The sequence below is a fragment of the Lucilia sericata genome, unplaced genomic scaffold (genome assembly GCF_015586225.1).
Source record: "Lucilia sericata isolate MDLA Ls3-8-SP2 unplaced genomic scaffold, ASM1558622v1 Contig000387F_arrow, whole genome shotgun sequence".
Classification (NCBI taxonomy): Eukaryota; Metazoa; Arthropoda; class Insecta; order Diptera; family Calliphoridae; genus Lucilia; species Lucilia sericata.
Window position 1 is genome coordinate 3382 of NW_023994405.1, and position 15841 is coordinate 19222.

The window sequence follows — 15841 nt, forward strand, 5'->3', positions numbered from 1 at the left end:
CGAAATATTTTCCTCTTTCCCTATTAAATACAGACTTCCCAAATTTATGTTGTTTAAAATATGTTGCATCATTTGTGGAATAAATATTTAGAAAAAACACGAAACTCCACTTTTTACCCAATTTAATTTTTCTAAAATATACCTTTTGACTGAATACAGCAAAATACTTCTCAACTATTTGTATATTTCTGAAAAAGTACCTAATTATGTGTATAACCCGTTTTTACCCGTTAATTTTGAATTACCCACATGCCTATTTCCCCTTCAGGGAAATCGAAAGCTAAATCGAAAGTATTTAGCTTTAGAATCACTTTTAAGGACAAAAACAGTAATTTTGCCCATTTCCCCCATTTTTACCCGCTTTGGTCAAACTTTCGCAACGGAACTTTGCTATTACAAATTTTTTACACATTAGATAGCTAAATCGAAAATAGTTTCGCGTTAGAATATACAAAAATCAGTTTTCAAGCACCAAAGTACCGATTTTACCAGTTTTTCGCCCTTTTCCCAATTTTGTATACCCGTTTTGTTCCAACTTTCACAACGCAACTTTGCTAATACATATTTCTGACACTTTAGAATGCTAAATCGAAAATATTTTCGCATTAGAATAGACAAAAATTAGTTTTTATGCACAAAAGTACCAATTTTGCCTTTTTTTTCGTCGTTTTCACCCATTTTTTTACCCCCTTCTATTCCAATTTTCGAAAAGTAATATAGCATATTGACGCTTCCAGACATACATATATCTTTCTATGTTCCAAATTTGAAGAAATTCGGTTCATCCGTTTAGGCGTGATTGACGCACAAACAAATAAACAAACTTACAAAGAAATTTATAATATATATTAGGATTAATACGTTTTTTTGCTTTATATATCCAATAAATAGAATTAATTGTTTCCATTTATTAATTTTTTCTTGGATTGGTTTCTTGGATTTTTTTATTTTAATTATGTATAAAATTATTTTTTTTTTTGCAATTATACATAAATATGTATGTTATCATTAGTTATGATTTTTATGTAGGGTAGAAGGGGGATCATACGTCATAGGGGCACATCTGCCAATAGTGAATAACTTGAAAACTGAGTAATCGATTTTATCGCATTATCAAATTTTGTTTTCGTTTATCGATTATCTATCATCCCTGAAAATTTGAAACATTAACTTTACATATGATGGGAGGCAGACATGATTATTTGTTTTTCAAAGGCTGTGAAAATATTTCACTGTGTGAACTTTTTGTGCTAACTTTTTTAGTTCTTGTGATAGAAAAAATATATTGGTCAGTATTAGAACGTCAATAATAGTGAACAATAAGATATAATAACATTTTCGATAATATAATTTGAAGCCCGAAAAAAATTGAAACTAAATCCCAGAACTGCCCGTGGGGCACATGCGCCAAATATATGTAATGCTTGTGATGTAGAACAAAATTTGGTTAAAATATAGAAAAAATCAGTAATAATTTGTTTTAATTTTTTTGTTAAGTTTTGTGAAATAAACAATAAATATCTGGTTAATTATACTTTGTTTAATGAATTAAAGTATAAAACAGCAAAATAAGTTTTTATTTTTGTAATTTTATCTTTTATTTTACTAATGACAAATCTGCCCCATCCCCTTGGCGTATTTACCCCATGGATGGGGCGGTATCGCCGTTTTTGGTCAGAGCGGAAAAGTTAAAAAAATATGTACATGGGGATGACTTAGGAAAGATCGAAAGGAATAAAACTAAAGCCAACATATCTAAGTATCCGAACCAAGAAAAAAATTAAGAATATGTGTTGTGGTTTTAATTTGAGGCCACCTCAAAAAAAAAGTGGCGTATGGCCCCCCTTCTACTCTACATACTAGCTTTACCCAGTGTGCTTTGCTACCCTAAAAGTAGTATAAATAAAAAACCCACTTAACGATTTTGAAGATTCTAACTGCAATAGTTCTATAGATTTACAATATGTTACATATTAGAGATGACAAGCAAATTACTGAAAGTTCGCCAATTTCTATCTGTCTACGAAAAATTTGAATAATATAATAGTTTCCAAGATATACGAAATTTTGTATTTAATTCATTTATGTAGTGCCAAGTCCCCAATTGAAAGCTCGCCCGTTATTCTCTAAATGTTCACATGAATGTCAGAGTTTTTTATGTAAAATTTTAAGATTCTAGCTCTAGTAGTTTCCAGATATACAATTTTTCTATTTCACTCGTGTGGGGGCTTCAAGCTCCCCAGATGAAAGTCCGATCTTTTTCCTCCAAAATATTCAGATGATTATTGAAGTAATTTCTGCAAAATTTGAAGAATCTAGTTCTATTAGTTTCTCAGATAATCCAAATTTTATATTTAAGTCATATGGGAGTTGTCAAGTTCCCCATTGAAAGTCCGCCCGTTATACTCTAATTGTTCAGATGAATGTCAAAGTTTTTCAAGTAAAATTTGAAGATTCTAGCTCTAATAGTTTCTATGATATATGATTTTTCTAATTAATTCATATGGGGGCTCCACGCCCCCAAAGTCCGCTCGTTTTCCCCCAAAATGTTCAGTTGAATATAAAAGTAATTTATGCAAAATTTGAAGAATCTAGTTCTATTAGTTTCCAAGATAAATTAATTTTTGTATTTAATTAATATGGGAAGTGCCAAGTCCCCCATTTATAGTCCGCCAATTATTCCCTAAATGTTACATTAATGTCAAAGTACTTCATGTAATGTTTAAAGATTCTACATTTAATAGTTTCTCAGACATAAGAATTTTTCTATAAAATTCATGTGGGGGTTTCAAGCCCGCCCTTTTTTCTCCAAAATGTTTAGATGAATATTAAAGTAATTTGTGCAAAATTTGAAGAATCTAGTTCTATTAGTTACCCAGATAAACGAAATTTTGTATTTTATTAATATGGGAGGTACCAAGTCCCCCATTGAAAGTCCGCCCGTTATACTTTAATTATTCAGATGAATGTCAAAGTTCTTCAAGTAAAATTTGAAGATTCTAGCTCTAATAGTTTCTCAGATATACGAATTTTTCTATTTAATTCATATGGGGGCTCTAAGCCCCCCCCCCCCAGATGGAAGTCCGATCTTTTTCATCCAAAATGTTCAGACGAATATTTAAGTTCTTAGTGCAAAAGTTGAAGAATTTAGTTCTATTAGTTTCCCAGATAAACGAATTTTTGTATTTAATTAATATGGGAGGTGCCGCTCCCCTCATGGGTAGTCCGCCAATTTATTTCCCAAAATGTTAACATGGATGTTAAAGTTATTTGTGCAAAATTTTAAGATTTTAACTGTAATTGTTTCTAAGATAAACGAATTTTTGTTTTTAATTTATATGGGAGGTGCCACGCCCCTAATGCTAGTCCGCCTACTTTTTGTCCTAAATAATCATATTGACACTAAAGTGGCTCCGACAAAATTTGAGGACTCTAACTGTTATATTATCTCAAATATACGGATTTAATATTTTCTAATATGGCGTGGCACCTCGCCCACTTGAAATTTCAAAATAAAAAGTAGCCTATTACCTATTCCAGACATACAGGAATATGCTGTGAAAATTTCAAGAAAATCGGTTCTGCAGTTTTGTAGTCTATAACGTTCAAACATACAAACAAACACACATTCATTTTTATATATATAGATCTAATGGTAACCACTACAGCTAATTATACATTTTGCACAGTATTTGAGATAAGACAAATACTGTAACAATTATAAATGTTAAATTCTGTTTTAGATGTTAATGACTTCAATGTATATAATTTCAATGCACAGAGCCTAGTCCCGAAAAATAGATTTACAAAATTTCGCTATATTAGGCATATGTTTGAGTGTAGTAATTACGATGTTATTGGAGTTACTGAGACTTGGCTAAGGAGCAATGTGTCTAACGGGTCAATATATATAAACGGATGTAATGTTTTAAGAAATGATAGATTTTGGTCAAGAGGGGGTGGTATTTGTTTGTATGTCTCAAATATATATAAAGTACGAGTTGTTAGTGACTTTTTCGATGAGGGTATAGTTGAAACTTTGTTTGTTGAAATATCTATGAATGATTTAAAGCTATTGGTAGGAATTGTATATTTGCCTCATGGAAATTTTTCAAGCTGCGTTGATATTATAATGGATATATCTAGCAGATACAATGATTGTATTATAATTGGTGATTTTAATACTAATCTTTTTACGAAATCCAATATAGTAAGGGATTTTGGTCTTTTTCTAATTTATACGTTATACATAACTGCTTATCTACTCACATAAATGAGTTTCACAATTCGTCCTCCTTAATTGATTATTTTTTTGTATCCAATATTAACTGTGTGACCCATAAAGCTCAATACCTGTTTCCTGCACTTAATTATGCACATGTTATTATATCTCTTTCATATAGGGTCACTGTTGCCAATTTAGCTATTTTCTCGTCAAATTTAGCGATTTTTAATCCCATTTTGCGGGGAAAAATATGATTTAGCTATAAGCGGGAAATCTAGCGATTTTTCTTTAGATTTTAAGGCATTTTTTATCTATCTATATATATAAAAATGAATGTGTGTTTGTTTGTATGTTTGTATGTTTGAACGTTATAGACTACTAAACGGCTGAACCGATTTTCTTGAAATTTTCACAGCATATTCCTGCATGTCTGGAATAGGTAATAGGCTACTTTTGATTTCGAAATTTCAAGTGGGCGATGAGCCACGCCCACATTAAGAAAATATAAAATCCGTATATTTTAGATAATATAACAGTTAGAGTCCTCAAATTTTGTCGGAGCCACTTTAGTGTCAATATGATCATTTAGGACAAAAAGTAGGCGGACTAGCATTAGGGGGCGTGGTACCTCCCATATAAATTAAATACAAAAATTCGTTTATCTGGGAAACTAATAGAACTAAATTCTTAAAATTTAGCACGAAGAACTTTAACATCCATATAAACATTTTGGGTAATAAATTGGCGGACTACCCATGAGGGGAGCGGCACCTCCCATATTAATTAAATACAAAAATTCGTTTATCTGGGAAACTAATAGAACTAAATTCTTAAAATTTTGCAGAAAGAACTTTAACATCCATATAAACATTTTGGGTAAAAAATTGGCGGACTACCCATGAGGGGAGCGGCACCTCCCATATTAATTAAAAACAAAAATTCGTTTATCTGGGAAACTAATAGAACTAAATTCTTAAAATTTTGCACGAAGAACTTTAATATTCATCTGAACATTTTTAAGGAAAAAAGAGCGGACTTTCATCTGGGGGGCTTGGAGCCCCCATATGAATAAAATAGAAAAATTCGTATATCTGAGAAACAATTAGAGCTAGAATCATTAATTTTACTTGAAGAACTTTGACATTCACCTGAACATTTAGAATATAACGGGCGGACTTCCAATGGGTTACTTGGTACCTCCCATATGAATTAAATACAAAATTTCGTTTAACTGGGAAACTAATAGAACTAGATTCTTCAAATTTTGCAGAAATTACTTCAATAATCATCTGAATATTTTGGAGGAAAAAGGGCGGACTTTCATCCGGGGGGCTTGAAGCCCCCACATGAATTAAATTCGTATATCTGAGAAACTATTAGAGCTAGAATCTTAAAATTTTACATGAAGAACTTTGACATTCATGTGAACATTTAGAGAATAACGGGCGGACTTTCAATGGGGGGCTTGGCACCACATATATGAATTAAATACAAAATTTCGTGCATCTTGGAAACTCTTATATTATTAAAATTTTTTGTAGATAGATAGAAATTGGCGATAGATAGAAACTGGCGAACTTGCAATAATTTGCTTGACATCTTTTATATGTAACATATAATAAATCTGGTATTTATTTATACATATTCCTTTTAGGGTAGCAAAGCACACTGTGTATAGCTAGTTAAATATAAAATTTCCAACAACTATTAAACAATAATAACTTTAGACGCATATGTTATTTCAGTATATTTATTTCAAAATAATTTATTGAGCTTTTATGTTTAAGTATTTTGCAAAATTACAAATTTATAAAAATAAACAAATTATTATAAATATTTAAATGTATATTTCATGTGAAAGAGCAAAATTAATAAATAAATTAAATATTTGTAAAGTAAAATACAAAATTATGATCAAATCAATCAAAAAAAAATTATAAAAATATGAAACAAAGATATAATTTTAAATTGAGAATGCAAAATTATTTAATAATAAAAGAACACAAACACAAGAAAATTTAATATGTATATTATTAGTATAAAGTAGGCAAATACAAAAAATGTGACTAAACTTTAAAACTTAAGAAATTAAGAAATTTACTTCTTTCTTCTTCTTTTTATTTTTGCCCTGAGCATTGGGTTCGGGAGCACCAGTTAAAGTGGTCAATTCCTTTTTAAGAGCCAAAAGAATCTCAACTTCTGGCTTCCAAACGGAAGCATCAGAAGAAGCTTTTAAAGTGCGTACTTTTTCAGCTTGTTTGGCATCAATCTTATCTTCTACTTCCTTTACCTTTTTGGGATCAACCGAGGCTGGAGATGAAGTGGTGGTTGCAGCAGTAGTGGTGGGCAGAGGCTTGAGCTTGAGCTTCAGCTAATTGCTTTTTCAAACTAAAAGCTTATTAACTTCTGTTGCCAAACGGCTTGTCTTTTGTTGATGCCTAGTCGTTGACGTACTTTATCACCCTGTGCCTGTATGGCAGCTCAAGATCTTTTACACTTTTGGGGTGCAGCACCATTTTGTTTAGTTTCAGCTGACTGCTTACGTTGTGCCTCGGTTAGTTGTTTCTTCAAATCTAAAGTTTATTTACTTCTGGTTGCCATACGGCTTTGTCTTTTGTGGAGGCTTTAAGTTGTCTTACTTTATCACCTTGCCTCCTGAATAGCCTTTTCCAAATCAGCTATGTTTGCTGAGCTGGTCTGCGAATCGCCAGAACCTAGGACCTGAGGACCAGCATACTTCTTTTTCATTCATCAATGTGAAGCTTTGTTCCAATTTAGCGAACAATGGTGCTGGTTTTGCCGATCTTGTGGCCGGGATGGTAACAAAATTGAGGTAAATGGTTTCTAAAAGAATATTAAATTGAATTTTAAAAATTTGTTAATAATAAATTATTGTTATATTTAAAACTGTACACTTACTCAACATTCAACTGTGTCTGCTTAGCATTCAATTGTTCGAACATAGTTCTAGCCGTTGTTGGCATGTAGGGGAAGATAAGATGGCCAAAGGCAAGCAATATTACAGCACATACCAATAATTGTAGCAGCTCTAGACTTTTGTTCATCGTTGCCCTTAAGTAAAACCCAGGGCTGTTGTGATTGCATGTAACCGTTGCCATGGCGAGAGATCGAAAGCATATGTCTGATGCCATCACGTAACGAGCCTTCTCCAAGAGTTGACATAACCGCGTAAACTCACGATTAATTAGAGCCAGCAAACATGCTCGTCATTGGTGAGATTCATGGCGGGTACTACACCATTAAAGTTCTTTTCACAGAAGGACTAAGGCACGATTTACAAAGTTGCCCAAATTGTTAAGTAACTCAGAATTATTGCGGGCTGCCAAATCATTCCAACTGAAGCTAGAGTCCTGACCTTCTGGACGGGCTGAAGCCAAATAGAAACGCCAAACATCAGCGGGAATACCAGTGTCCTAAATAAAGGGACAAAATTTAGACTTTTGTAGGTTTTTACCTTTGTTTATAATCTTACCTGAGCATCATTGCCAAGACACCAATACCACGACTTTTACTGAATTTGCCGTCCTCATAATTTAAATACTCAGTTGCCATAATGTGAGATGCCAAAGTGTTGCCCTTGTTAATAGCCAACAAAGCACTAGGCCAAACAACCGAATGGAAGGGTACATTATCTTTAGCCATAAATTGGAAGAGTTCAACTTCCACACCCTTTTCGGGTTGCCACCATTGTTTGAATTCCTTGGAGTAACGTTTGGTCATAGAAACATAGCCGAATGGTGCATCGAACCAGACATAAAATACTTTATTTTCAAACCTTTGTGAGGTACTGGAATACCCCATTTCAGATCACGTGTGATACAACGAGGCTTCAAGCCCTCACGTAGCCAAGCACGTGTTATAACACGAGCATTATTCGTCCAACCATTTTCAGAATGATCAACCCATTCACGAAGTTTGTTTTCGATTTTCGGTAAGTCAAGGAACAATTGGTCGGAGGATCTGACAACTGGTGCTGTGTTGCACACTTTACAGCGGGGACGTATAAGTTCGGTAGCATTAACTAGCTTGCCACACTTGTCACATTGATCACCACGAGCATCCTCGTAGCCACAGCCAGGATGTGGGCAAGTACCCTCAACAAAACTAGAAATTAACAAATTATTATCTACTAAACTTTAACTAAGTGCTAGCGAAACTCTTACCGATCGGCCAAGAAACGATCACACTTCTGACACAATAATTGTTCTACACTTTCAGTTAAGATATAACCATTATCGTAGACATCTTTAAAGGCTTCTTGTACAATTCTAATGAAATATGTTAAATTAATTTTAAGTTAATATCTTTGTTGTTTGTTTGTTTACTTACTCTGTTTGTTCTTGAGTTGTGGTACGACCGAAGTAATCAAAACCAATGCCAAACCAACGATAGATCGCATTGTGTAGTTCAAAGTATTTGTCACAAATTTCACGAGGTGTGAGATTTTCAGCAAGTGCTTTATTTTCGGTAGCTGTACCATACTCATCAGTACCTGATATATAGAGAGTGTTGTAGCCAGCTGCACGTGAGTATCTGCAAAGAATGCCATTTATTGTAATATTTTTATTGTTCATTATTGAATCTTTATTTATACAAATTTATAAATATGTAAATCACTTACCTTGCAAAAATATCAGCGGATAATACACAACCAATAATGTTGCCCAAATGTGGTACATTATTGACATAGGGGAGAGCAGAGGTGACCAGCACATTACGCTCACCAGCTTTAGGAAGAACTGTACGTGGTTCCTTACGCTCTGCCGCGGGGGCATATACAAAGTGAGTGCTGGCCAAATTGAGTTCTTCCTCAGTAATGGTATCAGCCAAAGTAGAACCAGTATCAGCCAATAGATTGCCAGCTTCAGATAATGATGCAGGCATTTTGAGAGGAACATGATAGAGACCTCCGTAAAGATTAGAGTTTTGTAAAGCATTAAAAGTTAAATCTTTTAAAGGTTGTTTTTCTAACACTGATTTAATTTCAGGCATGGCGCTAATTTTACGATACCACACGAGAAGATGTTCAATTTGCTGAGCGCCTTTTAATGTACCATCGGGAGCCAGCAAAGACCAAACTGAAAGATCAGCTGCTGTCAATTTATCACCAGCTAAAAATGGTGTTTTTGATAAATTATCTTCCAGCTTCTTAACCAAAGCATTAAGTACAGGAAGAGCATTCGGATTAGCACGATGACCATGACCCATATGATGCACTAACGCAGGAGCCAATGAAGTAGAAGACCATTCAAGCCACTGTTTAATATAGGGAAAATTCAATTAAAATAACCTTGAACAAGGTCAATATATTTGGAATTCTAAACATTATTTTAAATTCCTAATACAATTTCAACCATATGTACAACTAACCTCATCCCTTAATTGTCCCTCATTGGGAAAGAAATATTTAGCCACCGCATCTGTCGAAAATAGTCTTAGACCATTATCCAATTCTAAAGTTGGTAAAACCAATAAGTCTTTAGATTTAATATCTGCAATAGAAATTCAATATTTCGTCATACAGTCACTTTAAATACATCATAGTTCTTGGAGTATTTTAAAGAAATTTAAATAATGGTTCACACCCGCCTCACCCCCCTGCATTATTGCTTACAACAGACCATGTAGCACTACTACTTACGCACCATTTAGGTTAACTTTTTCCACCGACACCTCACGTTTTGCAAATTTGGCCAGGATTTGTAATTTCAGGCCAAGGGGATTGCCCTCGTTTGTATAGATTTTCATTTTCGCTTTATGTTGGTCTCTGACTAAAACTACGAGTTTTATTAATTAAATTTAATAAATAACGTGGCAAAAGGGTTAAAATGTCTTCGTATTTATTTTTCACCAACTGCAATTTTTTTCCTAATTAGACACACAAAAAAATTCTAATTGAAAAATGTCAAGAAAATGTGTAACAAAAGAGAATGTCAAAAATTATTAACAGTGAAGTCATTCAAGCGATTTTTAACGCAGAATTCAGCGATTTTTTTAATTTTTGTAGCAGAAATAATTATTTTATAGCACATTACCATTAAAGGGTGCTTTACATTATGTAAATTTATATTAATACAAAGTATTATGTATTTGAAAATGTATTGTAATAATCCATAATTTTAATCTTAAGCCATTTATAATTGAAAAGGCGTTAAAAACTTCAAAATAATTAATCCTTCAAAAATAATTAATTCCTTTTAAACGTAAAATTTTTACTGTTAATACGCCATTTACAGTACAGCGAAATCTCGTAGATTGTATATCAAATCTTGTACAAAATCTATTTCTTTTAATTTTTTATGAATAAAAAAGAAAACAAATACTTTACCAAATTCTTTTTACTACCAAAAAAATAGAGAAATATACAGAATATTATTTAGTATTGAACATATTGTTAAAAATTCGGCATTATAGTTTACTTACAATACACTTTTCATTCACGTTTTTCCTATAATAGAAAATTTTCTTAAAAATTTATCTTTTTGCATTTTTTATTTGTTTTGTTTCAAATTTAATTTTTCTTCTACAGCGTCATAGTTTTTGTACTTTTTTTGCAAAAACATAGTTGCGTATCCATTTCAACTATATTTTGAACAGATTTTGGCGAAATCGACTTAGGAATTGGTTTGTTTTTGTATTGGATATCTAATAAAAATCAAATATTTGCTTTGTATTGGATATCTAATAAAAATCTAATATTTGCTCGAAATCTCATAAGTACTAGTGAATGGGATATTCGTTTCAACTTAGTCTCTAACAATTTAAATTTAAACATTTTCAACCGTACTTTTGGACATTTTGCAAAATACAAAGATTCCAAATCTACTAAATTAATTGCATTCAAATAATTAATTTAAGAAATAATTGTGCTTAAATTTTCAATCAGTTGAATGTTAAGTTTATCTAAATCTGCTGTATATGAAATTTTAGTTTCCATTTAAAGAAGTTAAATAATAATCAAAAAATTATCGTTTTTATTTAAATAAGATTTTCTAAGTAATTAATTGAAATCGTTTTTATATAATATAAATCGAATTTTTTAATTGTAGATTAGCTGGCTCTAAATTATTTTCTTTTTTGTTTTTTGTTTAAAAGGCGGTTCCATATAAATTTAAAATTTATAAACGTTAGGAGTTAATGTGTAAAATTATACAAGTTAATTTTTTTTAATTTAAAATTCATTTTTACAATCGAGCCTATTAGTTTGGCCATATTATTATTAATTTTAATTATAGAAATTTTTAACTTCGATAAAAGTGCTACCAAATCAAAAATAAAAATACAAGTATGAGTGTGTGGATGTCAAATAATAACAAATTATTTTAAAATAAAATTGAAAAAAATAAGATAATACAATTTTCCAAGAAATTCTAAATAATTTCAAAATTTGACTGATTTTTTCTGTGATAATGCCAAGTTAATACTCAATGATAGTGACAAAACATTATTAAAAACATAAAATATATACATGCTATAAAAATGTAGTAAAATGGAAAACTTATATTGGTTCTACCGTAAATTTCTTCAAATCAATCTGGCATCCTTGTGTCTTAAAAAACAGCTGTGCTTTGTTTTCAAACAAACGTTTGACAAGAACAATTGGAGTTTTTTTACTTTGTAAATTCATTTTAATTTATTTTTCTAAAAAAAGCCGCAAATTTTTTAAACAAAATGGGTGAACGCAAAGGACAAAATAAATACTATCCGCCTGATTATGATCCAAAAAAAGGAGGTCTCAATAAATTCCGTGGCACGCACGCTTTGCGGGAACGGGCAAGGAAAATCCACTTGGGCATAATAATCATTAGATTTGAAATGCCCTACAATATTTGGTGTGATGGCTGTAAGAATCACATAGGAATGGGTGTTCGTTATAATGCGGAAAAGACCAAAGTGGGCATGTACTATTCCACTCCCATCTATAAGTTTCGCATGAAATGTCATTTATGTGACAATCACTTTGAAATACAAACTGATCCTGGAAATTTAGACTATGTGATATTATCAGGTGCTAGAAGGCAGGAAAATCGTTGGGATCCTACACAAAATGAACAAGTTGTGCCAGAAACAAAAGAAGTACAAAAACGTTTATTCGACGATGCCATGTACAAGTTGGAACATCAAGCAAAGGATCAAAAGGCAGGAGATCAGGCGAAGCCAGTTTTGGAAAAGCTAATGGAAAGGAATAAGACAGTATGGAGTGATTGTTACGAAGCCAATTGTAAATTAAGAGCAGAATTCAGGGTAAGTTTTAGAACTTAAACATAACTAGATACGTAGGTAGGTATATAGTTAAATAATATTTTCTACATTATTTCAGACTAAGAAATCCGAATTGAAAGCCTTGAAAGAACTTGATGACAAACTATTGGCTAAAAGTAGTCTGGACATAGCACTTTTGCCCGAAACTCAACAGGATCGTCAGATGGCTGCTCTAATGAAACTGCAAAGTAAAACTGCCCAGGAAAGAGAGGAAGAAAAACGCATCGACATATTGCTACAACCAACACTACCAGGAGCAACACAAACTACTTTTGGTGGTCTTAAACGTCAAAAAGCCTTAAGTTCTCATCTGGATTACAAACAATTGGGAATCAAAAGAAAACTAAATGAAAGCGAAAGTAGTAATACAACTAAAAGTAGCACGGATATCGAAGGGAAATGTAGTGGTAAAGGGGAGGAATCAATTGAAGATATAAATAAAGCAAAATTAGATAATCCAACAACGTCTACAAATGTCCCTAATGCTTGTTTAGTAGATTTGCCCAAAAGCTTAGCATTAGTTTGTGACTATGCCAGTTCCAATTCTTCAACAGCATCTCAATCCTCAGGTCCCTCAGACAATGAAGAAAGCTAAATACTAGTATTTAATTAGAATTTTATTACATGTATAAATATCATAATACATAATAGTTTTAAGTAGAAAATAATAAAGGTTTTATAAATCGGCTGTTTCAGCAGCATAAGCTTCAGCACCCTCTTCTTCATCGCCAGGGGGAGCATTATCATCGACAGCATATAGTATGGCTAACGCACGATTACACCAATCAACGTAGACTTCATTTTTTATGGATTCGTGAAGACTGAAAAGCAAAAACTACATTTATTAAAACGATTATATTTCAAAGTTTTTAATATGTTTAAAAAAGTCTGAACACTGCAATTATATTGCAAAAATGAGTTTAAAATTTCTATCAACACGTGCTGTAATACAAAGCCTGTTCGGAAATGCATCACTGCGCTGCATCTGATGCGTAGTACATTCGCAAATGCATCACAGACTGATGCGATAATTGAGTAGGTATTTAGATTTTCATTTGTTTTATGAACTTTGTTTTCATTTACGTGTATATATATATAAAATGAGCATCACAAACTAATCATCAGATAAAGCGCAGTGATGTAGTTCCGATCAGGCCCACAAATCATGTTTTAAACTCTAGGCAGTTCTATTTATTGTGTGCTATGTGGTAAATACAAATTGAATTCAACCTTTTTTAGCTTGGAATACAAAATACGCCCCTCAAAACAAGTATGTTCCTATATACATATTTATGTATGTACATACGTATGTATGTATCTGTATTTTAACAGAACTCGGCAGTTTGACAAAGAGTTAATGCTTCCGAAAAATATAGTCATTTCCACTAACGTTTAACCAACTGGTTTGCTCAATTTCGTCACAAATGTACTTTGTAAACGAAAGTGAAGACGGTCGCCACTATACAATTCCCAAGAGTGGAAAATTTATGCAAAAAGGATCATTTCCTGGCATTAACTCCTTTGTTTTACGATGTCTTTTTTTAAAACTACTCATTAAGCATTGGCAATTCTTTAAAAAAACCTATAAACTTACATGGCTTCAATTTCAGTAAGTTTTTTATAGTAGGTATTCCGCTCCTGTTCTATACTCAAGGTTTGTTTGTTCAATTCTTCCTTTGTCTCCTGCAACACACGTAGACTTGAAGGCGAAACCATTCTTTCGTCATGCTGTTGACCACTTTTGGGTGTTTTCAAAATCTCTGACGATTTAGTGGTGGCAGACTTTGACGTTGCTCCAGCGCCTCCCAATGGTTGTGTACCTGGTTTTCTTATAGGCTTAGGGGCATTATGTGTTGCTGCCGCCAAGGCAGCTGGCACTTTCAAATTCTCTTTACCGGCCGAATGTGTATCGAAAAATTTCTTAAACCATTGTAAGAACTCAAAATTATCTTGAAATTTTCCCTTGATTAAACGATCAATTGGTACGGATTTATCGAAATTGAGTTTTATAAAGGCAGCCTGGAAAAGCTTTAAGTTGTGTAGAAATTCATGTTCCAACTTGGCATTGCATTTGATTTTTTTCAAACCCACTGTATTGGGAAACAAAAGTTCCATCATTTGGCAATATGCCACTCCTAGAAGAGTAAAAAAAATGCCAGTTGCAACTAAGAATTTATGTGTTTATAAAAATAGAAAACTTACCAGAGCACAGCTCTTCAATTTTTTTATATTGTCCATGAACGGTGCTATTGACCCATTCCAACATGTCGTGACGAGACATTTTCTCTGCCGTAGCACTAGTAAGTGTAACAGTTGTCTTTAAATCTGGCATGATTATAATATGTTTGTTTAATCTATTATTAATATTTCGTTCTCTTTGTTTTAAACTTGCAATTTCTTTTAATTGTTGAATAAAATATGAGTGATTCTTCTTTTGGGTTTTGTTAATGCGGTCGCGAATAAATAGCAAATGAATGTAACGGTATCGCGGACAAATGAATGCAAACTTTTGTTAATATTGATTTTTATTAATACTTAATTTGTTGTTATTATTGAGCTGCTGATAACTATTGTGGTTTTATTCAGCTCTCTTACGATTAGAGACAAGAGTGCGTAATTCCTTTTCCACTGCCGCTAATTTCTATAAATGTCCAATTTGTACATGCAGTATGCAAATGATCGAGTTTCTGTTCTCTTGACTCTATCACTTGTTTTAAATATTTTTGTAATTGTTTATTTTTATAGTCTTTTTCTAACAGTTATTAATACTTTTACTATTACTTTATTATAATTGGTTATTTATTAAAAATTTACTTTTCTTTTTTAACCAAAAAGGAAATAGAGTGGTAATTCTTCAAATAATATTTCTTGAAGTTCCCATTGTGTATTTATTTAAAATGCATTCTATTTATATTAAAATGATTTGTTTTAATAAAATGTTAGCAATTTAAGTAAAAATTTTGATATTTTCACTACTTAATCAGTGCAAATTATAAAGGATCTTACGAATGCCAAGTGAACAACAAATAATCTTCTAACTCTGAAGGTTATTATGCCCGCCAAAAGTACAACAACAAAATTGAGTGATAAACAAGCGATTTTTTTAAAATATTGAGTACTTCCAACGTCTCATTGCCAATGAGACAATTATTATTATTTAGAAAACTAACACAGATTCGTTTGGAGTTTCTTCAAAAAGTAGATGATATTTATACTATTTGCCCGATATAATATGAATAACGATTTCTGCGAATTTGCATTTGGCGAGGTAAGGCCGCTTATCAAAAGCTGATCCCGTCAACAATTTAGGTGCAAAAAATAGCTGCCACAAGA

At 32.3% G+C, this 15841-nt stretch overlaps 3 protein-coding genes and 1 pseudogene across 3 annotated transcripts; 1 reads left to right on the forward strand and 3 right to left on the reverse strand.

The window, feature by feature from the left end:
• Positions 1 to 6332: 6332 nt before the first annotated feature.
• LOC119604383 lies at positions 6333 to 6973 on the reverse strand (annotated as a pseudogene).
• A 26-nt stretch (positions 6974 to 6999) lies between these two features.
• Positions 7000 to 10173, reverse strand: LOC119604375 (methionine--tRNA ligase, cytoplasmic-like). Its single transcript, XM_037956938.1, is given in 14 exon segments — positions 7000 to 7069; positions 7145 to 7228; positions 7230 to 7383; positions 7386 to 7445; positions 7448 to 7508; positions 7510 to 7659; positions 7719 to 7735; positions 7738 to 8019; positions 8022 to 8350; positions 8410 to 8514; positions 8576 to 8779; positions 8868 to 9502; positions 9617 to 9738; positions 9892 to 10173. Coding segments are annotated over 14 exon segments (2376 nt in total). The 5' UTR covers positions 9995 to 10173.
• Positions 10174 to 11814: 1641 nt separating this feature from the next.
• Positions 11815 to 13218, forward strand: LOC119604380 (coiled-coil domain-containing protein 130 homolog). The gene is made up of 2 exons (XM_037956942.1): positions 11815 to 12490; positions 12567 to 13218. The coding sequence occupies exons 1-2, from the start codon at positions 11918 to 11920 to the stop codon at positions 13101 to 13103; spliced, it is 1110 nt and encodes a 369-aa protein (XP_037812870.1). The 5' UTR covers positions 11815 to 11917; the 3' UTR covers positions 13104 to 13218.
• LOC119604381 (microtubule-associated protein RP/EB family member 1-like) lies at positions 13108 to 15514 on the reverse strand. The gene is made up of 3 exons (XM_037956943.1): positions 14711 to 15514; positions 14103 to 14643; positions 13108 to 13329 (listed from the first exon to the last, which is right to left on the reverse strand). Exons 1-3 carry the CDS (start codon positions 14838 to 14840, stop codon positions 13185 to 13187), a joined length of 816 nt encoding a protein of 271 aa, XP_037812871.1. The 5' UTR covers positions 14841 to 15514; the 3' UTR covers positions 13108 to 13184.
• Between the last annotated feature and the right edge of the window lie 327 nt (positions 15515 to 15841).

What these genes read in the sequence shown, in the direction of transcription:
- LOC119604381 (XM_037956943.1), bottom strand. Translation starts at nt 14,840, where the DNA reads ATGCCAGATTTAAAGACAACTGTTACACTTACTAGTGCTACGGCAGAG. An exon ending in AATTGAAGAGCTGTGCTCTG is followed by an intron (nt 14,644 to 14,710) that starts GTAAGTTTTCTA and finishes TTACTCTTCTAG; the next exon opens with GAGTGGCATATTGCCAAATG. An exon ending in CTTACTGAAATTGAAGCCAT is followed by an intron (nt 13,330 to 14,102) that starts GTAAGTTTATAG and finishes TTTGCTTTTCAG; the next exon opens with TCTTCACGAATCCATAAAAA.
- LOC119604380 (XM_037956942.1), top strand. Translation starts at nt 11,918, where the DNA reads ATGGGTGAACGCAAAGGACAAAATAAATACTATCCGCCTGATTATGAT. An exon ending in AATTAAGAGCAGAATTCAGG is followed by an intron (nt 12,491 to 12,566) that starts GTAAGTTTTAGA and finishes ACATTATTTCAG; the next exon opens with ACTAAGAAATCCGAATTGAA.